General features: G+C 47.3%; 1 protein-coding gene across 1 annotated transcript; it reads right to left on the bottom strand.

Annotated features, from left to right (window-relative positions):
* Positions 1 to 5,292: 5,292 nt before the first annotated feature.
* Positions 5,293 to 21,875, bottom strand: MCUR1 (mitochondrial calcium uniporter regulator 1; the record flags this gene model as incomplete). Its single annotated transcript, XM_027774975.1, is given in 8 exon segments — positions 5,293 to 5,394; positions 6,634 to 6,748; positions 8,972 to 9,025; positions 13,047 to 13,118; positions 14,119 to 14,160; positions 15,789 to 15,931; positions 20,740 to 20,747; positions 21,686 to 21,875. Coding segments are annotated over 8 exon segments (680 nt in total), but the record flags the coding sequence as incomplete, so codon positions are not given.
* Between the last annotated feature and the right edge of the window lie 2,157 nt (positions 21,876 to 24,032).

Here is a 24,032-nt window from a genome sequence, read left to right as displayed (position 1 = left end):
AAAAAAAAAAAAAAAAAAAAGAAAAGAAAAGAAAGAAAGAAAGAAAAAGAAAAAAAGAAAGATTAGTTCACACTGGAAGGACAGGTGAGGACTTATAAAATGCCGACAGGTTTTTAAGAACTCAATCCCGACAGCGTGGACCTAGACAGTTACCTGCAAATCCGCGATGCGGGCAGTCTCCCTGGTCTGTTTAGGGACGCTGGCTCTCAGACCTAGGTGGTGACAGTGTCCCTGCAGCCTTGCGGTGGGGCCGACCGTCCACGGGCCTCCGCAAGGGCTGTGCGGCAGGACATGGCAGGGGACACTGCAGAGGAAGGTGGAGGCACGGCTGGTGGCACGACTGGGGAAGCTCTACTGTGGCATGGCACCAACTGAGAGTCTGGCGTGAAAACTGTTTCTAGAAAATGCCTTCCTTTAAAACAATTTTATTTTCAAAGGTATCAGACTCAAGGGGGAAAAAAAGGCCATCTTTGGATAATTAAGAGCAGCAGTACTTGTTTTAACTCCACTTTAGTCATATTTTAAAAAAAAACAAAAACAAAACTTTCTTTGGGTCCAGCACATGACATAGTGATTAGGGCAATGGACTCCTGTATGGGTGAATGTAGTTCGAGTCCCAGACCCGGAGGCTTGAAATTCATGTACGCGCAAGCTCCAAATCCTGAGAGGAGAATGGAGAAGGGATTGCGGTGTGGCCATTGTTCCTGGGGGGAGGCGGGGGAGATTTCTTGAATACCTTTCTTCTTTCCCAGTGCAATCATTCACACAGCACTGAGTAAGAGCTTAGGGAAGACAATGGGACCGTGACTAAGATCTAACACAGCAAATGTTTTGTTTTTTCTTCTCCCCAGCACACTCTTGTTTTTGCAATCTTCTTGCCTCTGCCTCCCAGCTAGAACCACAGGCACCGGCCACCATGTCGGGCTCTTTTTAGACCGGGTTGTGATATCGTCCAGGCCAGGCTCAACTTGCAATCCTCCAGCCTCCACAACCAGCTTTAGGCTGGACTCGGAGTCAAACCCGGGCCTCCCACGGGGCTCCAGTCTGTGCACCACCTCGGCGAGGCCTGCACATGCCTTTTGATCTTGAAGGTTGAGCTTACAAGTCACTTGGGGCCTCTGCCTCCTTCGACTGCGGCTCCCCTTTGTAAAAACCTGCTGTTCATCCTCAGGTCTAGAAAATAAGTCTCTAACTTTGGTCTAAGCGTCAAGGTCGGAGAAAAGGAAATCGACCTAAATTAATTTCCAGGTTACCTTTCCCGTTCGTTTCCTCACTTTCTCAAGGTTTCCTCTGGAGCAGACACTATACTGAAGGTCAGCCCACACAGACGACCAGAGCCTGAGTTTTCAGACGTGGAGACTTGCTGGACAGGCCCCCAGGAAGTGCAGGGGGCAGCGAGCCGCTGCAGCGCCCTCCTCTGGACCGTGCTCTGGCCGCAGCCCCGCTGCTGGGGTTGCCCACTTCCTGCTCACGTTCTCCAGTCCTGACGCAGCGAGCGCAGGTGCTGTGTCCCCCGCAGACCGGCAGCGGGGTGTGCTGGGAGGTTCTGAACTTGCGCCTTCCCGAAACGTGCAGGTAGGAGGAGCACAGGTGAGTTCTGGTGGCGTGTGGGTTTTGCCTTCCTGAACCTTCGTTACGGATGCCAAAAAAGGAAATTCTTTTCACTCAAGCTAGCCTGATTCCCATCGCCTGGGGCCTCAGGGCTCCTTATGCATAAATCTCATCATTTTCTCTCAGATTTGTAGTTGATGTGTTTTACATGAGCATGCTAAATCATTCTTTAGAATAATGAAATTTATTTTGTAAGCCAAATAATCACTCTCAAATTTGTTTCGTGTAAATCCAGGTTTTCAAGAATGGGGTTTATTCACCAGTGTCATACACAATTGTCATACAATTGATGAGATTAATGGATGAGATACAGTATAGGCGGAAGTTCTAGTTTTTCATATTTAATTTGAACTAGAAAAATGTATCAGTCACATAGAAAAAATTAAATACTTTAGACAATAAAAATATTACATCCACTCTATGAGACCCTAAAATGTAACTGTTTGCTTATGTAATAAAAGGGTTTAGAAATGATTTAGGTTGTAATCAAAGGAGCATAAATGTGAATCTGTAGAAAGGTATTTTCCAAATAAAATCCAAATATAAGACTCAACAGTCTCAAACGTTTTATATACATACAGAATGAATTATTTCTGCTTAACATGTTTTTGCTTTAGTGCCCCAAAAGCCATAATAAATTGGATAAACTGCAGTTAAAGACCATTTTTTTTTTTTTAAGAGAGATTTTTGCTATCAGGTACGTGTACTCGCTGGAGAAACAGAGAAAGACAGAGAGACAGAAAGCAAGAAATCACCCCCAAGGGGGATGGCCACGCTGCAATCCTTTCTCTTCCATTCTCGTCTCGGGATTTGGGCCTGCACGTACACACATGCACCTGGCGTGAGTTTAAGCCTCTGGGTCCGGGACTCAAACCACAGTCGACTACGTGGGAGTCCAGTGACATGATCATTATGCCAAAGCTGGTCCCAAAGCCAGCATTTTCTAGACATGAGTTGTTCAAAATGACGCCAAGTTCTTCCAATACAGCCTGTCAGGGTGCGGGGAGAGAAAGGCTGGCCCGTCCCGACATGGTTAATGAACAGGCAGCGAGGAGACCAGGGAACAGGAGGGAGATGGCGTCCCTGAACATGGCTCTGAGGGGAAACGCAGCGGGAAGGCGGGACAGAGGCAGCCCGGGCACACGGGACGCGTCTGCTGGGGCTCCGGAGTTTAAAGTGTCCAGACAAATTCCAGCGAGACCTCTGGCTGAGTCCCGCCTTTCTCCTGAACTGTCTTCCTAGTGGAGGCACCTGGTGTGCGTACGGGGAAACGAACACCTTCAGATGCGGTGCTAGAAAACCAGCCAGGAGAATGAAAGCACACGAGAATCAGAATCGGCGTCCCCAGGAGGGAATGGACATGCGGGTTGTGCTTACGGACAGAGCAGGAGAGGACAGGAGTGAGAGAGGGGCTTAGGCTCTTTAAAAACAGAGGGGGATGGAGATACGAAGCAGGCGGGCCGAGGAAAAGCGCCCAGAGCAGGGTGGTTAGCGCAGGAAAAGGAGAATCAAGGTCCTGCCCATCTGGTGTCTGGCCTCCAGTATACGAGGTGCTCCCACCCCGTGCCTAGAGACCCGGCTTTGCCAGCTTCACCGGGTGCTAGGCAGAGGTCGTCACTGGGAGATCTGCCAGCATCTTCCCCGATTTCTGAGGGATCTGAACCCGCACAGCCAGCATAGCTGCACAAGTTCAAATACCACGTCTGTCGTCACAGGCTCACGGCTCCCGCACACCTGAAGCAGCCCTGGGAGGGATACACCTGCGTTTCTGGCTCAAGTGCGCTTCAAGCAGAATACGTGTGACTAAGTAAATCCCTTTCACAGTCCCAAACCCTCCTCAGCTGGGGCTGTGCATGTGAGCCACACCAGGCACAGGGGAGTTTACTGTTCCCTAGCCAGAAAAGGGCTGTTCGGTACCCAAAGAACTCCACAGCAAAACCGAGGCCCAGCTTAGGTGACATGATGTGGCCACCACCATGGGAGGGACTCGCAGATACTTCCACATGTGGTTTTACAAGTACGTGAGCAGGACAGAAGGCCGCTCCACTCTGCTCTTGACCTCCGCGAGGGCAGTGTTTACTCAGAAACCTAACCGCGCGGTGCTTTCTCGTCTGGAGGAGTCTTTACTTTGGAGGTGTGACTTGGTACGTGTCTGGGCTCCACGCCCTTTGTCCAACCTCTAACCAACCAATGTCACAGGGCCGTGGAGCAGGCACAGGTGTGGCGCTAATTATCCACCATCCACTGAGCTGTTACCCTCTACTAAAGCCATCGTGCTTAAGGCAACTGCTTAAAGAGCAGGTCTGTCTGGGGCCTCTTCCGTAAAAGGGAAGGAAGTATTAAGTAGCTGAGACAATTTGTGACCGACCTGAAGAAGAGGAAATCACAATACTTTACTCTGAAACTGCTATCACTAACGCACTTGATTTTCATACTACACAGAGCTCAATCTCGATGACACAAATGTTTTCTAATGAGGCGAGGACTTTCAGGGCTTGAAGTTTACCAGCGACATCTGAAAGACAGTTTCTCTTTAAACCAAAGTGGTTGGCACAGTGACAGTAGATGACTTACTCCATCAATGCGATCAAGTGGTTTCTCCACTGTCCTGGGTGGTGGGCAGACGGGTGCACGTGGAGGACAGAAAGGGCCTACTGATGCGGTTGCTTCTACCTCCATTCTCCTCCCGGGATCTTGGGCACACACGCACACACGCCCGGCATGAGTTTTAAGCTACCAGGTCCGGGACTCGAACCGTAGTTCGAGTAGCACTACATGGAAGTCCAACGACATAGCTATTATGCCAACTGCTCCCAAGGGTTACTTGCTTTCAATGGAGCGGTAAGATAGGGATGAGAATGCTCTGACAACCACAAAGCCACCTGGACTGGGGATGAGGCGGCATGACAGTTCTCTGAGAGCCTGCGAGCCGGGCTGGCCACAGGCCGAGGCATATTCACTGGCGAGCCGAGGTTCCCTGGTCAACGGGTGTAGGCCCCCCTGAAAAGCAGGTGAAGGCCCAGAGGAAGCGGAATCCCGCACTGAGATCCAGCAGGTCTCCCCCATGGGTGATGTCGCATGGGCAGTGTCATGAAGGGGACAGGGAGAAAATGCAGACAGAAACCGAGCCTTCTAAGCGGTCCCCGTGACAATGACACGCCTAATTAGGCAACGAGATTTTTTTAGCTGGAAGGCACACGAAAAATCCACAACGAGAACTTAGAAGACAGAAGTCAAAAGGAAAGGCAGGAAGACCATGGTACTGCACCACACTGACCAGCTGGGCGAGGACGGGCGGGCAGGACGGTCGGGCCGCAGGCAGAGAGCCGAGCTCGTGTGAGTGCCAGCCATTCTGCAGCACGCACTGGCGCCATCGTGCCCCTGAAGTGGAGAGCCCAAATCCTGAAAGTGACAGAAGTCCAACTGCAGGGAATTGACAAGTACCCCCTGCTGGTCTACGCCACAGGTCGGCCCACGCGTCCTGGTCCGGCTGAGGGGGCTCTTCAGTGGCTGCCCGGTGCTACTTGGTGGTCAAGCCGACTGCACAGAAAAGACGATACAGAACTCCTGGCGTCTTTACCTTGGGTGTGTGTCCATCGTTAGAGAAAATATAAATAATATGCGTTCAGTCAAAACCAGGGCTAGAATTTACAGTAAGAAAAACATGGGACAACAATCTGGTATTTTTAAGGCAGAACAATAGAAATCCCTTTAAATAGACACTTTATTATATCCACAGGCGATAAAATCCCAGAGCTACGGTTAGGCACGTAAATATGGACCCTGGAAGAGAAAAGAACCGAGAGTACTGTTAGTGTGAACAGCCACCTGAGGGGACATCTTTTATTAAGAAAACACAGACGCTCATTCGCTGAACTACCAAGAAGACGCACAAAAACGAAACCGAGATTCAGATCGCTCACTGGCCTGCCGTCAGCTGGAAAGCCCCTGCCTGCTAAGAAAGACGCCGGTACCGTGACATCATCTCCAAAGTACTAATGTAGCCAATGATCAGGGAACATTCCAGGGAGTTTAGGATCGCCACCATTCTGTGGGCCCAAAGTTCAAGTGTATGTGCACCCTTCAAAAGGAAGAGTGAAGTCCCTGCTAATTGCTGCTATGACTTAAAAACAGTTAGTGAGCCAAAATGTTAAAACGGGCCTGAAACAGCAGCTCTTTTACGGGGGTGGCACATGAATTTTCATTCATTACTTTAGCTTAGAAACTGCAAAACAGGCCCCGTGTGCTGCCGTGTGACGCTGGGGCCAGGTGAGAGGATGCGGAGTTCAGGTCCGGGGCAACTGAACACACAGGCTTGTCTGTGGTTGGGCTGGATGGGAACCTCGGGGGAGGATCCTGGCATGGCAAGAGCCCGCTGAGGTCTCTTTCTCATATGAAAGAAAGAACTCAATCAAAAAAAAAAAGAAGGCAAAATCGGTCCATAGTGCAGTGGTGAAGGGAGCTGGAACCCACATGGCCGACTATGGTTTGAACCCTGGTCCTGGTAGCTTGAAACACATGCCAGGCATATGCACATCTGTGTCCCAAATCCTGGAGAGATGGGGAAGGGACCGCAGTGACTGTGACCCGCTGAGGAGGTGCTTTCTCCCAAGTGCACATGCCTTCAGGGAAAAAAAAACAAAACTGGAGCGAAAGGAAATAACTCCTTGGAAATGCTGCCGCTCAATGCAGAGAGGTCCCAACTCAGAGGTGTTCGTTCTATTCACCTAGAAAGTATTCCCCGTCTTAGACTCCACTGAAGTCACAAAGAAATGGAGTTCCACTATACAATCTTTTAAAATTTAAGATTCTATCAACTGCAAAGTACATCATCATTTCATTTATTCAAGAAGAAATACCAATTATGGTGTGATAGTCCATCTGCTGGAAATTGTGTCTTCCAGTTATCAGAGACGTTGGAATACGAAATACCATCAATGAAATGCAGTATCTGTCATGGACGTGTGTAAAGTCAGGGTACTTCTCCGAGGGTTTTAAATACTTGGACATGAAACAGCTTACCTGCTAAGTATTTAATGTTATCAAGCTTGTGCGACTCGAGCATGGTTTTGAGGCCAGCGACCTCGGTTTCTATCTTCCTGTCTGTCTGGGTGAGGGCTCGATCCTGCTGGGCGTGCTTTTAAACACAGAGACGGAGAGATTAGGCCACTTCGGGTACTGTGCCCTCTGCACTCAGTCTGCCTTCCTTCCTGACTAGGCGCAGTTACAGGGAATCCTGGGGAGGGCAGGGCCGAGGAGACGGGGCGCTGCCTTAGTGCCACCATCCGGCCGTGCTGCCCTGCTCGGGGCCCTTAACCTCTCTGGGCCTGTCTCCTGTCTGCGGAGGTCGGGGGATCGGCCCTGCCTCACACGGGCCGTTTAGAGAATCAGATGCCGTGTGCCCATGGCGGACTGCTCTACAGACAATGGGGCACCACGCAGCCTGTGCTCGGGGGCAATAATTAAGACTCATCCTTCCATTGGGCTGTTGGAAAATTATGCCCCATTTTTGCACTGGAAACCAGAAAACTGCGCCATGACTGCTCTGATGACCTAGTCAATTGCCCTTAGTGAAAGGTCGACGGTAAACTCAGAGCTGTCACAACACGAGGGGAGCCTTAGGTGATCTAAAAGCAGGGGTGCTGATCTAAAAGCAGGGGTGCTTCTTCTAACTCCGTTCCTTCCTTCTTTCCCAGTTCCAGTGTCAGGTGTTTCGGTAAGATGAAATTTGGCTGCAAAGAGCCCACGAGTGCCCCTCAGATACAGAATAATTAAACCAGATACATAACCAACCCCGCAAGGGCAGTGGGTTTGGCTGGTGTTAAATGGGGCTTGCAGGACGGCATTAGTGCATAAAAATGCGGAGATTGCCTCACTAAAAATTCCAGAGCAGGGAAGGAGTGCCCTGTGGCTATCAATTCAGGCCTCGATGAGTAGAAAAGTATTCCAGAAGCATTCCAGATTCCTCTTGTGGGAGCCTCTCATAGGCTTCAGGGGTCCCAGGCAACACAGTATGGAAAAGTACGCCCGAAATTTCAAAAATATGGCATCTCCATTCTTTTCTAGTCTGCAAAATTTACACTTTCATTAAGGTTATTTAGTGAGTTGTCTTCACTGACATGCATGGAATTTGTACTGGAAAAAGAAATGCTGAACACTGTAAAGACATGTGATTAAACATCAATTAAAAAAAAAAAAGTTAAAAAAAGTTATTATTTAGTGGGGCCAGAAGGTGGTGTGGTGGTTAAGGTGCTAGACTCCCACATGGTTGACAATGGTTTGAATCCTGAGGGAGTCCTGGTCCCGACAGCTTGAAAATCATGCCGGGTGCACGGGCATACGTGCCCAAAATCCAGAGAGGGGGATGAGGAGCAGGGATCGAGGCGTGGCCATCCTGAGGGGTGATTTCTCACTTTCCTTCCCTGTATCTCTCTCTGTTTCTGGCAAGTGCATATGCACTATGACAAAAACCGAAAAAAGAAAAAAAAAAGTCCTGTACCACTGCCTCTGGGTGGACCCCGACAAACTGAAAGCAGGAACTCTGACAGACACGGACACTGCGTTCACTGTAGTGTTATTTCCAACAGCCGAAAGGTGGAAGCAACCCCAGTTCCACTCATCCATAGATGAATAACAAAGCGAGGTCTACACCTCCAGTGGAACACTACCCAGCTTTCTAGGGGCAGGGAACCTGTCATTTGTAAGAGCAGGGAAACCAGCCACAAAACGACAGAGACGGTATGATTTCACACATATGAGGTACCTAGACTAATCGAGTTCGTAGAGAAGAAGGGAGAACGGTGGTTGTCAGGGACTGGGGGAGGAGAGGGAAGGAGGAGTTAGTATTTAAGGGGCACCGAGCTCTGGTTCTGTAAAATAGAGAGAGTTCTGTGATGAACAGAGGCGAGGGATGCTCAGAAATGTGAGTGCACTTAACCACTCAGCCGTATGTTTAACAACGCCATTTCTGGAACCAGCGTAATGGTTACGTTGCTGGACTCCCACGCAGCTGACTATGGTTCGAGTCTTGGCTCCAGCAGCTGAAAACTCATGCTGGGTGTGTGTGCCCAAGATCCTGAGAACAGAATGGAGGAGAAAGGCTTACAGCACGGCCATCCCCCCTGAGGGGTGATTTCTCACATTCTCTCTGGTGAGTACACACACCCTATAACAAAAAATTTCTTAAAAAAAAAAAAAAAGGGAGGCCATTTTTATGTTATGTATATTTTATAATTTAAGAAATGCCAGGACACGAACCTTCGTTTCCCCTCCTATAAGACATCATTGTGAGCAAAGGTACCCACACATGGGACGAAGCAAAGATGAAGACGAAGATAAGGGAACATCAAATCTTTCTTACCAGCGCCATTATCTCTGTCCTCATCTCCAGCAGCTTCCTTTCGTTCAATGAATACTGGAATAAACAGAGAAGACGGTCAGATCCTGATCCCCTCCTCGCCCTCTCCTCCTGTGGTGCCTTCAACACCCTGGCCTCAGCTCTGGGGTGGAGCCCCCATGCGCCCTTTATTCCTGCCCGTTCCTTGAGCTTCCTCAGCTCCATGAACTCACGGCCCCACTAGCCGGGCTGCGCTGGCACCGGCCTCCTCTCTCTGCTGTCGTCTCTGCCTCTCACCTGGCAGTCTCTGGCCCCTCCCACTGACACAGCGGCATTCCCTGGGACCAATTTAGGTGACGCTGAGTCATAGGCTTTTTGGCTTTGAGGGGACTGAAAACAGTGAAGAAACCAGTTCAGTTTTGGAGTCATCTCAACGCAACTACCAGCAAAACAGGTCACTACTTGAGGCTTGGAAAAAAGTCAGGGAAAGATATAAAGTTGGGGGAGACAGCTGCAGGAGTATTATTCTGTGATAGACACAGTGCTGCGATTATAAAACACAAAGTAAACACATAAATATGAGAAATACACTCAACCATCACGTGTTTACTTTAATAACCATAGAAAAATAACAATCTTGGGTGTGGCTCCAATCGGGCGTCACAGAACTGCCTAGTTCTGCCCGGATTCAGAGGATCTCGCCCTTGGCTATTAACGTCAGTGAGAGGACTGAGTGCGGTCTGGTTGACGTGAAGGCCAGAATCAGACGTGTCTCCTTAAAAACAGGCTTTAGGATTTAACGGAGCAAACCACAACCCGCACTTCAAGTGACGAGTTGAAGACCTGAATTAACACTGTTCTGGGGGAAAAGTTAAAGCTTTGAAGTATCTACAAACTTTCTAGCTATTAAGTGTTCCCTTGGACTACCAGAGGTTTGAGCATAAAAACAATATTGCTTAGAAGTTAAAAAAAAGAAAAACAAAACAAAAAAATCCCCAAACTAAAGACCTCGCAAGACCGAAGAACAAGTTCTAAACTGTCAGGGTCTCAGACCAGGAGAGCGCTATGCATCAGTTCGCCACCAGAGGGCAGGGTGGAACTGGATTTTTCTGTTTTTAGAAACTTTTTAGAAACTTAAACCTTAATTCAGTATCCACCCCTCCTCTTCAGGGAAGAGAAAAGCCTAGATCTCGCCAATGCCCATGATTTTTCGCATAACATTTATGTGGTTCCATCTCCTTCCACCTCAAACACTTTCTATGACATACTGCTTTTGAAAGTGGCCTGTAAACACCACGAGCTGAATGAAGTTTTAATTTAGTATTACAACTTAATAACCTGCTTTGATCAATGCGTGCTCCAATGCACACCAGCTGATAGGGGAGGCCAATTATGCTTCTGAGTAGCCTCAGGGTACAACCCCTGGGTCACGGAACTACACGGACTCACTGGCCTTCCTCTACACAGAGGTCCTGAGTACAACCCCTGGGTCAGGGAACTACAGAACTCACTGGCCTTCCTCTACACAGAGGTCCTGTTACTTCCGTCTCCTGGACACGTTTCTTTTTTTTTTTTTTTTTGGAGAGGTTTTTTTGCTATAGGGCATGTGGGCTCACCAGAAAGAGAGAGACAGAGAGATAGAAAGCGAGAAATCACCCCCCAGAGGGGATGGCCACGCCGCAATCCCTTCTCCTCCATTCTCCTCTCGGGATCTTGGGCATGCATGCACACGCGCCCGGCGTGAGTTTAAGCCACCGGGTCCAGGACTCGAACTGTGGTCGACTACGTGGGAGTCCAGCAACATAGCCATTACGCTAACTGCTGGTCCCCTGGACACGTTTCTCCCCGCGTGGTTAGCTACCAGCACCCCGTCACTTTCCTAATGCGAGTGAATTCGCAGCTTTCCTACCTGTTCAGCTTAGAAGGAAGAAGGTAACCAAGGTCTCTCCTTTTCCAGATTCTAGTCATACGCTTGCAGCCCTGACACATCTTAGTGACCCAGGTGCTTAATTCTAAGAGACTGGGAAGTACTGCCAGACTAGAAGGGTGTGTAATATAAGCATGGTAATTACTTCAACTCACTCTTGAAATTCAGCAGCAGTTACGAAATACTCTATTAAATACTTCTTTGAATTTCTTTTTTTTTTTTTTTTACTTGCCAGAGGTCAGGTGTGTTTGTGGTGGGGGAAGAGAGAGAGAGAGAGAGAGAGAGAGGAGACAGGGGTAGGGGCACCTCCCGCCCCTTGGGCGTGGCCACGCTCCCCTCCCTTCTCCTCCTGCTGGGATTTTGGGCACCCTGCACATGTGCCTGGTGAGCTTGTCAAGCAGCCAGGTCTGGGTCTTGAACTGCACAGGTGGCCACGTGGGATCCAGTTGCCTGAACCACCACACCGCAGGCTGGCCCGAGTCTCAACATTAGCTTCGTTTGTCATTACATGCAAACTGTCCCGAGAGGAGAAGCTGATGCACGCCGGAGTTCCGGCTTCCGCGTGCGGGCCCGGCTCTGCGAGTGAAATGCTCGTTCTGCCCACCTCTCGTCGTGCTCAGGGTGAAAAGAAGGCATCTAACTGGTGTCACCCGGAATAAAGTCTGAGCCAGAGGACAAACGGGCACCCAGACAGGGATACAACTCACCAGAGCCCACCCACCACGGATCTTTATTAGAACACACGCCTTCGGGACCAGCAGATGGCGTAATGGTTACGTAGCTGGACTCCCACGTAGTTGACTGCAGCTGAGGTCTGGGACCCGGTGGCTTGACACTCATGCTCAGCAGGTGTGTGTGCGTGCCCAAAATCCCGAGAGGAGAAAGGAGAAGGGACTGCACTGTGGCCATCCACCCTGGGGGCTGACTTTTCACTTCCTTTCTCTGGTGAATGCACGTACTCTATAGCAAAAATCTCTTAAAACAACGCCACCACCACCACCCCCCTCTCACTGCATTTACGTACTTCAGTTTTGCCACAGAAGGCACGTGCCCACTGGAGAGAAAGGCAAAGCATGAAAACACGCTGTGTGGGGCAAGGTCATGCAATCCCTTCTTCTCCAGGGCCCTCTTTTCGGGACTTTGGGCACGCATGAACACATGCTCAGTGTTGTTTGTTTGTTTTCAGAGAGATTGTTATTCTAGGGCACATGCATCTGCTAGAGAGACAGAAAGAGAAACAGAGAGATAGAAAAGTGAGAAATCATCCCCCAGGGGAATGGTCATACTGCAATTCTTTCTCCCAACTTGCAGAATTAGTGCCGGCAGAGATTTAAGTCAGTATTACAAAGATTAAGATTGAGTTTAGGACCGGTAGTTGGCATAACGGCTACATCGCTGGGCTCCCATGTAGTCGACCGCGGTTCGCATCCTGGACCTGGTGGCTTAAACTCACGCCGGGCGCGTGTGCCTGTGTGCCCAAGATCCCGAGAGGAGAATGGAGGAGAAGGGATTGCGGCATGACCATCTCCCCGGGGGGTGATTTCTCGCTTTCTGTCTCTATGTCTCTCTCTGTCTGTCTGGCAAGCACACACACCCTATAGCAAAAACAAACAAACAGACTGAGTTTAATTTCTTTATCAATGTCTAAGTGACACATCCTCCAGTATCTGAAACAGATTCAACTCAATTTGACCAAGATTTTTTTTTTTTTTTTGAGAGATTTTCACTGTAGGGCGCGTGCGCTCGCCAGACAGACAGAGAGAGACATAGAGACAGAAAGCGAGAAATCACTCCCCAGGGGGAATGGCCACACCGCAATCCCTTCTCCTCCATTCTCCTCTCGGGATCTTGGGCACGCACGCACACGCGCCCGGCGTGAGTTTTAAGCCACCGGGTCCGGGACACGAACCACGGTTGACTACGTGGGAGTCCAGCGACATAGCCATTACGCTAACTGCTGGTTCCCAAGATTTTCATTTTAATATTACTTCCCAAAGCACCACATTTGAGCGGTAATCCAGCATGTAAGTAAAATAAAGGAGAGTGGTCTGTGGCACATAAACGGGCAGATACGGGCGGTCACGTAGGCCCGGCAGGTGCACAGACTGCACGCCCAGCGTCCCCTCCCAGAAAGGAAGCCATCCCAGCCCGTTTCGAAGGAAGGACACGTACCAGCTCTTTCACTCTGCTCTTTTCTAGGTTGAAGTCTAACTTGGTATCTGTCCGGACTTTGACCACTTCATCCTAGTAGGAAGGCACACGACAAAAAGAGACCCAGGGTAAGCAGTGACAATGCCCCCGCGTGCAGCCCGGGACCCCGGCAACCATAGCCTCTCACCCCAGGGCCCCTGCCCGGGAGGGCCGCGGTCAGGGATCCGGCCTAGGCCTTGCTGAGCCAGTCCTGCGCCAGGGCTTCCCTGTTACAGCCACGAGCAACCCCTGCTTCTGCTCCAGCCAGTCGGGAGTGGGTTACGGCTGCTCTACCTCGGAGGTCCTCAGGGTGGAACTGAGCAATGGGGCGGATGGGGAGACATCTTTGGACGGTGCATATACACTCAAAAAGTAAAATACTCCATTTTGGTTCAAATAAGGTCTTCTTTCTGATAGTCATCTAAATCTTCTCTTCTGGGACCAGCAGATGGCATAATAAGTTATGTCGCTGGACTCCCATGTGGGTGACCACGGTTTGAGCCCCAGACCCAGAGACTTGACACTCAGGCGGGGCATGTGTACGTGTGTGTCCAAGATCGCGAGAGAAGATGGAGGAGAAGGGATTGCGCTGTGGCCATCCCCCCTGGGGGGTGATTTCTCACTGTCTCTTTGGTGAGCATATACACCCTATAGCAAAAATCTCTTCTCTAAAAACAAACTTTTCATCTTTAGCATTAGTGTTTCTTTCTACCTAAAACATCGAACAGCCTGTACTGCAGCCATTTCCAAATCACACTGTTCTCTAGTCTGTTCTGAGAATCGAAGGGTTCCACGTGGCTCCTCTGAAAAAGGCTGACGTAAACATTTCTTAATTCCTTCTTGAACCCAATTTTCTTAATGAATCTGGTTACGAACATCAGTAATTGACTCAATGGCTGTGTTCTTAGCTAAATATTCCAGTGTGTACTTTGAGACATATTACAATACACTTCAACTAGGACTGTTTCTAAGAACATATTCCATACCTCTGATACATTTATGAATACATTTGTATAATTACAGATAAGTCAGCAAACGTGAAGGAGACTCTTACCATTACTTGTTGTTTTAACTGATGTAGTTCAAGTTTTATTTTCTAAAAACAAACACATTAAAAAGAAATAAGTCAAACATGTGTTTAGAAAGTTAGAAGAGGAGCCAGCAGGTGGTATGGAGGTTAAAGGCATTGGATTCTGCAGTTCAAGACCCGGACCTCATGGCTTGCTTTCTCACTTTCTCTGATCAAACTGGAAAATAATAACAAATAAAGTTAAATAAAATAATGATTAAAGTTAGAAGAAACACAGACCTTGGTAACCAACAAATATTATGTGTATTTATGCACAAGTTCATCAAGTTCTTCCCCCAGGTGGGGACTTGACTGCACTGGGCCCGATTCTAAGTGAACAGCCACATGGCCGTGGGTGTGTGCATCTTAGAATCGGTTTTATCCAATCTTGATGGTCACATAAAATGAGGGACACAACTGCCGTTCACATACTCGTTTGTCTCCAGTGACCCTGCTTTAATGCTTCCTTCGGTTTTTCTTTTAACTTAGTCTTTCCGTAAACAGGTGAGTTCAAGGATAACTTCAACAGTTTCAAACTCTAGCTTTTGTGCTCGGTTTCTTCCCAGACTAAGATCCACTGCAAATGGGCTTCCTTTATGGGACTTTACACAGGACCAAAATAAAGGTAAGCTGCACCGATCGATCGCTCTATCGTTTATTTATCCATCTAGAGCACCCATGTCCATGCGGACCCACATGCCAGTCAAAGACAGGGAAGCAGGATTCTGCAGCGGCAGTCATTGGTAATTAGCAAAAACCGGAGAGAGTTCTGACACATCACGGCAGACTGACACGGCGTCTCCACATGATACTCCGGACAGTGGAAAACCATTGGCGGCCCTAAGACGTGCTGTGATGTCACCGCGGGGAGCCCTAGGACAGGCACAACCCGGCCAGGAGACCGATTTCCCCTGGGCAAGGCGTGCCTGGAAGGAGCGCGTGTGACTGTCGGGTGTCGGTAACGTCCCTCTTGATCTGACTGGCAGTATGCACTCTGTGAAGTTCACCAAGGTGTACTGCTAAGGTCTAGACAGTGGCTGTCCCCAAAGGTTCATGTTCTGGAAGCTTGGTCCCTGGTACAATGGCACTGGGAGGGGTGAGACCTTTCAGTCTAATGGGAGGGCACCGTCCGGTCAGCTGGAGGCTGGGAGGGACAGGGGATGTGGAATTCCACTTCCTCTTCCTTTGCATGTGTCCCCCTTCCTCGCTGCTCTGGCGGCCACAATGTGGCGGAGCCCAGAGACAGCATGACACCGGCCCCATGCCTCTGGACTCTCCACCTGTGAGAGCGAAATAAGCCTCTATGCTTTGTGCATCACCCAGTCTCAGGCATTTCTGTCTACAAGCAACGTAACCACTAAGACGTGTACACGTGGGGCCAGCATGTGGCACGGTGGTTAAGGTACTGGACTCCCACCTGGCCAACTGCGGTTCAAGTCCTGGACCTGGCAGCTTGCTCTCTCACTTTCCCTCTCTGTCAATCGAGTGAGTACACATGCCCTATAGCAAATGAAAAAATAATAACAGTAATATATAAAATTAAATAATTGTCAAAAAAGGACGTGTGTATTTACTAGTGCTCTTTTGTGTGTGTATGATGTTCCAAAGTCTTAGTAAGATGGATTTTATCAGCATGAGTGTTTCTGTAGCTTTACCTCATTCTCCGCTCTGAGGGCTGAAAACTCGCTCTTCTCCAAAATAATCATGTCTTTTTTCACGTTAGCAATCTGAGACATTATCTGCTGAAGAGTGATCTCCTGAGAAAAGAGAAATAAAGCATAATTTATGGTCATCTGGACTTGCCGTTACCTTAATCCGAGACTGGAACAGTGCGTACGAGAGGAGAGGTTTGGTGAGGTCACCTTCTATTCCAAAGTGAGACAGGGAAAAGAATAAAAGCACCCGTGCCGTATCATTACCAAGTAAACTGCTGTTAAAAAGTCTGGGTCTGAGGACTCGAGAGCACGGTGTCATGAAGCCATAATTCTAGCCATGTCTCTATTTATTAAAGTGTATTTCATTGGCATGGCTGGTTTTGAAGAACAGTGACCTTTCAAACACTGTGATTCTTTTTTTTTGAGAGAGAGATTTTTGCTACACGGTGTGTGCGTTTGCTGGAGAGAAAGGAAGAGAGACAGAAAGTGAGAAATCAACCCCCAGGGGGATGGTCATGCCACAATCCCCTCTCTTCCAGTCTCCTCTCGGGATCTTGGGCACACACGCACATGCACTCAGCGTGAGTTTAAGTCATTGGGTCCAGGACTCAAACCACGGGTAACTACATGGGAGTCCAGTGACATAGCCTTACGCCAACTGCTGGTCCCAGTTTTTTTGTGTTTTTATTTGTTTGTTTTGTTTTGTTTCAAGAGAGATTTTTTTCTATAGGGTGTGTGTGCTCACTGAGAGACAGAGGGACAGAAAGCAAGAAATCATACTGCAATCCTTTCTCCTCCATTCTCCTTTCAAAATTTTGGGCATGCACACACGCCCGGTGTGAGTTTGAAGCTGCCAAGTCAGGGGCTTGAACCGGTCGACTATGTGGGAGTCCGGCAACGTTAACAGTATGCCATCTGCTGGTCCCTAAATCCATCAGTTTTGCAGGTAGTCCAAAGCCCATGGCAGGAGCTGAGTGAAGCTGTTGATTATAGAGAGGTTTGGGATGAGCACTAGATTGCATTTCTCTGTGCTCTCAGTCCAGCAGGGCACGCACACAAGCGAATACACACGTGTACACATGCACGTGCTACCAAAGACATGGCTACTATTCAGCCCATATGCCCACACTGATTGTTACAATATGAACATACTTCCAGAGCCTGCTAGGTGGCATGGTGGTTAAGGTGGCTGCATTCCACATGACTGACTGAGTGGTTTGAGTCCTGGACCCAGCAGCTTCGAAAAACACACGGGGCGTGTGTGTGCGCATGGCCAAAATCTGGAGAGGAGAAGGGGTTGCCCTGTTGTCATCTCCCCCAAGGGGTGCTTTCTCCCTTTCTCTCTTCCTGCCTCTCTCTGGTGAGCACACATGCTCTATAGCAAATTTTAAAAACAGAAGAAGAAAGTACTTCCATCAGTTAGTAAATAGCTATTCCTATCAAGATCTTATTCCTCGCCTTCCCTTTAGCACCATTACCACTACCGAACCGCAGTTGACTACATGGGAGTCCAGCGACATAGCCATTACGCTAACTGCTGGTCCTGATTTTCTATCGTGGACATTATTTGATTTAAAACGTACATGCTATTGGGCTGGTTCCATGGCCTGGTGGTTAGGGCAGCTGGATCCTACATGGCAAGCTGTGTAGTTTGAGTCCTAGAACGGGTGGCTGGACAAAAATGCCAGGAGCGTGTGCATGCAAGTCCAACATCCTGACAAGGGGAGACAGAGAGGATGGTGGCTTGACGTGCCCTGTCGGCGGTGCTCTCTCCCTCTCCCCATCTCCTCTCCGTGGCTCTCTCTGGTGAGCACACACTCCTTGAACGAAACAAAATAAAAAAGCATATGTCATTGAAAAAAATATACTTCAATAGGAAAGCTCAATTAGTTTATAGCCAGCATAAACTGACTATGTAAACAGTAACTTAGCTGTTAGTTGACTAATTTCCTGTTGTAAGACAGGACCAGCTCTTCCACTGTTTTCCTCCACAACTCTTTCAGTCACCAGCTTTGGGGGGGGGGAGAGGGAGCCCAAGTGGAAAATACATATTCTCTGATACTCATTAAATGATGGTAGATTAGACTACAGGGATTTAACTCGGCCTTGTGGCTGCTTTTAGTATCTCTAGATAGTAATTCATATTTCACATTAGAAGTTCTAATAAAATGCTTAAAACCAAGTACCTGGCAAGTAATGCCTTCTATTAAATACTTCCACCTATAAAAACATCAGAAGAATCTATTGACTACTGTAATTAGCTAATGGTATATTTGTTTGAATAACGTTATAATTAATGTAATTTGTTTGGATGTGATTAAGCATGGAGCTATAACTGACTACAAAACAAAGACAGATTTAAAGGGAAAAAAAAAAGACCTGGCAAGACCTACTCCCACTGATGTATTTAAAATCCTTCCATTTTCCCACATGCGTGCTAGGGACATTATTAACAGAAAAATATCTAAAATGTTAGCACTCTTCAGCTCTGGGTGCTGGGCTCTGAGGTTGGTTTCTCTTCTTTTCTCTTCTCCGTCTTCCTAATTTTTCAAAATGAACATCTTTTATAAATATTAAAACTTTATGAAACATTCACAGTTAAATGTAAGGGCAACTACGAGGAAAAGAAAATGAGGGACCAGCAGTTAGTGGAGCGGCCATGTCGCCGGACTCCCATAAAGCCGACCATGGTTTGAGTCCCAGACCCAGTGGCTTAAACTCACGCCAGGCATGTGTGTGTGTGTGTGTGTGTGTGTGTGTGTGTGCCCAAGATCCAGAAAGGAGAATGGAGAAAGGATTGAGGCGAGGCCAACCCCCCTTGGGGTGATTTCTCGCTTTCTGTCTCTCTGTCTCTCTCTCTTTCTGGTGAGCGCTTGAGGCGAGGCCAACCCCCCTGGGGGTGATTTCTCGCTTTCTGTCTCTCTGTCTCTCTCTCTTTCTGGTGAGCGCATGCGCCCTATAGCGAAAACCTCTCCAAACAAAAAAAACTGTCGGAGCTACAGATGGTTTTCCAAGTGTACTCGTATACATTTCTCCTTTTTATAGTCGAAGGGCCCTTTGGAATTCTTGTGCCCGTGCCACAGGGGAGCAAATGAGCCCTGAGAAGGGGAAAGGCTTCCAGACCCTAAACCAGAACGGACAGAGTTGGATCTGAACCTGCAGCTCCTGCCTGGCCCCCACAGGCACAGAGCCTTCATACCACCGCTGTCTTGGGCGTGTAACGTACGCCTACAGAGGGCGTTTTCAGACACGAAGACGTATCCAGTAAACACACAGCTGCATCTATTCCAAAGGCATACTCTATATTAATGTGAAATTCCGATTTTTGAGCTAGGCATCGCAGTATAGAGAATTATAATTGGTGTATTGGGTCGTTGGAAAAGTCATGACATGTCTTCCTTTATTAGGGAGATTTTTGCTATAGGGTGTGTGCACTTGCTGGAGAAGACAGAAAGCAGGAAATCACTCCCTAGGGGGGATGGTCACACCGCAATCCCTTCTCCGTCATTCTCCTCTCAGGATCTTGGGCACATGCACATGGGCCCAGCGTGAGTTTTAAGTCACCAGGCCCAGGACTCAAACTGCAGTGGACTATGTGGGAGTCTAGCCATAGAACCGGTACACCATCTGCTGGTCCCCACGACATGCTTTTCTATGCAAAAATGCATCACGGTTTTCCCAATGACCCAGTATTTGTCTGAATAGGATTAAGTAAAAGAATGTTATCCACATTACGTTTATTTCTTCAGAGATAGAGATAGAGAGATAGAGATAGAAATAGAGATAGAGAGAGAGAGAAGAAGAGAGGAGAGGAGAGGAGAGGAGGAAAGGAGGGAGAGAGAGAAGCCCTCACAGCAGGTCCTTACACTATGACCTACCCCAGCCCCAGGCAGCCTGATCCACGGGCATGTGAGCACACCCTAGGCACAGAGGGAGGCCCCAGGATGGCACCAGGGCTCCCTGTGTGCTGTGCAGCCTCAGGGTGTTACCTACGTTCCAGGCGCACTTCCAATGAACGCCGTATATGCCACAGTGGTTTTCTGCGTTAACAGACTCAACAGCAGTAAGGGAGAATGTTAGTCTGGATACTGAAACACACACACACACACACACACACAGGGCCAGCAGGTGGCATGGTTACGGTGCTGGATTCCCACATGGCCAACTGCAGTTCAAATTCCAGACCTGGCAGCTTGAAACTCACTCTGGGTGCATGTGTGTGCGTGCCCAAGATCTCAGGAGAACGGAGGAGAAGGGACTGTGGCATGGTCATCCCCACTGGGGCAGGGGGTGGGTGGGTGGTTGATTTTTCATATTCCCTCTCACTGACTTTCTCTCTAGCGAGTACACGCACCTATGACAAAAACCTTAAAATAAAACAAGACACAATAAACTGAAATGATGAACAATAGCTGCTCAGTAACATTTCAAGTTCATAAAATCCTAAAAAACACACAGGATAAAACCACCACTTCTGTATTTCAGACACGACTGTCACAGGATCATGGCTGAGTTTTATTCACCCGTGTCTGAATTTTTATCTGTTACCTTAAACTTCTATGGTGATGTCATAAAAATGCGTTTCACTAAAACAAGACAAAAGTGTGTGAGAAGTTTCCATCGTATTAATGAAGCACAAATGCCCTTAAACAAAAATGACTTAAAGACAGACACTGGGTCAGCCCCATGGCTCATGGGTAAGGGATACTGGGCCCCACGTGGATAAGTGGTCTGAGCCCTGGCCCAGGTGTCTTGTAAAACATACCAGGTGTACATGTGTGCATGTCTAAAATTCCAATGAGGTTAAAAAAACGGAGGAGGACCCTGGCACAGCCATGCCCCCGTGGGGGGTGCTCTCTCCCTCTCCTTCTGTTTCTTTCCGGCAAGATCACATGTTCTCTGGCAATTAGAGAAAACCAAAACCAAAACCCAGACATTGATCAAAGATTACCTGTAGGGCTGAAGTCAAAGAGAACTGTGAGGACGGAAATGAAACTACACAAGAGTCATAGTAGCTATTGTTTTTCTAAGACACCGTGTGGCCAGGGACGAGGGACAACGATTACCATTTTCTTCAAGTAAGCACACTAAGGCATGGGTGTCCAGGTAGAGCTTCGTGTGTGCGTGCCCAAGATCTCAGGAGAACGGAGGAGAAGGGACTGTGGCATGGTCATCCCCACTGGGGCAGGGGGTGGGTGGGTGGTTGATTTTTCATATTCCCTCTCACTGACTTTCTCTCTAGCGAGTACACGCACCTATGACAAAAACCTTAAAATAAAACAAGACACAATAAACTGAAATGATTAACAATAGCTGCTCAGTAACATTTCAAGTTCATAAAATCCTAAAAAACACACAGGATAAAACCACCACTTCTGTATTTCAGACACGACTGTCACAGGATCATGGCTGAGTTTTATTCACCCGTGTCTGAATTTTTATCTGTTACCTTAAACTTCTATGGTGATGTCATAAAAATGCGTTTCACTAAAACAAGACAAAAGTGTGTGAGAAGTTTCCATCGTATTAATGAAGCACAAATGCCCTTAAACAAAAATGACTTAAAGACAGACACTGGGTCAGCCCCATGGCTCATGGGTAAGGGATACTGGGCCCCACGTGGATAAGTGGTCTGAGCCCTGGCCCAGGTGTCTTGTAAAACATACCAGGTGTACATGTGTGCATGTCTAAAATTCCAATGAGGTTAAAAAAACGGAGGAGGACCCTGGCACAGCCATGCCCCCGTGGGGGGTGCTCTCTCCCTCTCCTTCTGTTTCTTTCCGGCAAGATCACATGTTCTCTGGCAATTAGAGAAAACCAAAACCAAAACCCAGACATTGATCAAAGATTACCTGTAGGGCTGAAGTCAAAGAGAACTGTGAGGACGGAAATGAAACTACACAAGAGTCATAGTAGCTATTGTTTTTCTAAGACACCGTGTGGCCAGGGACGAGGGACAACGATTACCATTTTCTTCAAGTAAGCACACTAAGGCATGGGTGTCCAGGTAGAGCTTCCGACTCACAGAAGAGGTGAAATCTCTCCTCTTCCGCTCCAGCTGCAGACACCCGGCGGACAGGCTCAGCTCTGGGGAGGAAGGGAGAGTATGTTCAAGGAGGACTTAAAGATAAGGAGAACAAATCAGCACGTGGAACGCTAAGCTACACATCAAGGGGCCAGCAGGTGGTGTGGTGGTTGAGGTGCTGGACTCCCACATGGCTGACCGTGGTTCAAGTCCTGAACCTGGCAGCTTGCTTTCTCACTTTCCTTCTCTGACTTTCTGTCTTTCTGGTCAAAAATAAATAAGTAAATAAAGTTAAATAAAAAAATTCTTTTTAAAAAAGGTACACATCGAAAACCCATGTGGTTTTTTTATAACAACTTCATGGAGATATAATGCACATACCACACAATGCACTCAAGTGTGAACGTCAGTTGCTTTGGGTGTATTTACAGAGTTGTGCAACCATCCCAAGATCGGCTTTAGAGCATTCTCAACGCCCCAAAGACAAACTGCACCTTTTAGCCATCACCCTTCAATCCCATCAGCCGTTGCCCACTCTACTCATCCCTGCCCCAGACAATCACCAATCTATATTCTGTCTCCATTATTTCTCTACTCTGGAAATTTCACATAAACAGGACCAAAAAACACATGGTTTGTTGTGACTTCTTTTTCACTTAGCATCATGTTTTCGAGGACCATCCTCGTTGCGGTACATCAGTGCTCTATTTCTCTGTATTGCAGAATAATAGTTCATTTACAGTTATACCAATCTTTTAATCCACTTGTTAGTTGTAGGACATAGGTCGTCCCTATTTTCTGGCTATTATGAATAAGTCTGTGGAGGCTTTCAATTCTCTTGTGGATATACCTAGAAGTGGAATTGCTGGATCATACGATAACTCTATAAATAATTGTTTCAGAAACTGCCAGACTGCTTTCCAAAGCGGCTATGCCACTTTACGTTCCCACTATCAGTGTATGAATGTTCCAGTTTCTCCACATTCTCACTAATACCTGTCATTATCTGTTTTAAAAGTTATAATCATCTGAGTAGGTATAAAGCAGTATCTAATGGTTTTGATTTGCATTTTCTTGATGGCGAATGATGTTAAGCATCTTCTCATGGACTTCTTGATCACTTGTATGTCTTCTTTGGAGATGTGTCTATTTAAATCCTTTGTGCATTTTTAATTGGGTTGTCTTTATTAACGAGCTATAAGAGCTCTATACATATTCCAGACACAAATTACTTGTTAGACTATGACTTGCAACTATTTTCTTCCATTCTATAGGGTGTTTTTCATGTTTTGATACATCCAGTGTCACAGAAGCACAAAAATGAATTCTGAAACTCCTTTTTATTTTCTTTTGCTGTTTTTGTTTTTTGGTGACAGACCTAAACCACTGGTTAATCAAAGTACACAAAGATTTACATCTATTTTCTTCTAAGATTTTTATGTTTAGTTCTTACATTTAGGTCTTTAACCCATTTTAAGCTAATATTTATTTGTATACGGTGTGAGGTAGGGGGTCTAGCATTATGTTTCTGCATGTCGATGTCCAGTTGCCCAGCTCCATTTTTTCCGTTAAACTGTCACGCTGTGAAAATCAATGAACTGTGTTAGGATTATTGATCACTTATAGCTTTGTTAAGTTCTGATATCAAGAAGTGAGTTTTAGACTTTGTTCTTTTTCAGGATTTTTTGGCTATTCTGGGTTCCTGGCATTCCTATATGACTCTTACAATCAATGTGTCAATTTCTGCAGAGGTAAACTGGGATTTGAGAGGGACCGTGTTGAATCTATAGATCAAGTTAGAGTGTACTGCCATCTCTCTGACCTCTTTTTTTCTTTTTAGTTTTTGCTATAAAACACATGTACTCGCTGGAAAGACAGACAGGAAAAGTGAGAAAGCAATCCCCAGGGATGGGATGGTCATGCCACAAATTCTATCTCCTCTATACTCATCTTAAGATTTAGGGCATGCATACGCACACATACAGTGTGTTTACCAAGTTGCTGGGTTCAGGACTCAAACTATGTATTTGGCCATGTAAAATCCAGCTGCCTTAACTACCATGCCACAGGCTGGCCTCACATCTTAACAATACTAAATATTTAGATCAATGACATAGGAAGTCTTCCATTTAGGTCTTTAAGATCTTCAACAATGTTTTGTAGTTCCCAGAATGTAAGTTTTGTGCTCTACTAAATTTATTCCTTTTTTTTTTAATTCC

The sequence above is a fragment of the Tupaia chinensis genome, unplaced genomic scaffold, assembly GCF_000334495.1.
Source record: "Tupaia chinensis unplaced genomic scaffold, TupChi_1.0 Scaffold000048_1, whole genome shotgun sequence".
Taxonomy (NCBI): Eukaryota; Metazoa; Chordata; class Mammalia; order Scandentia; family Tupaiidae; genus Tupaia; species Tupaia belangeri.
The sequence above is the reverse complement of the archived record's forward strand: the minus strand, read 5'-3'. Positions and strand labels throughout refer to the sequence as shown.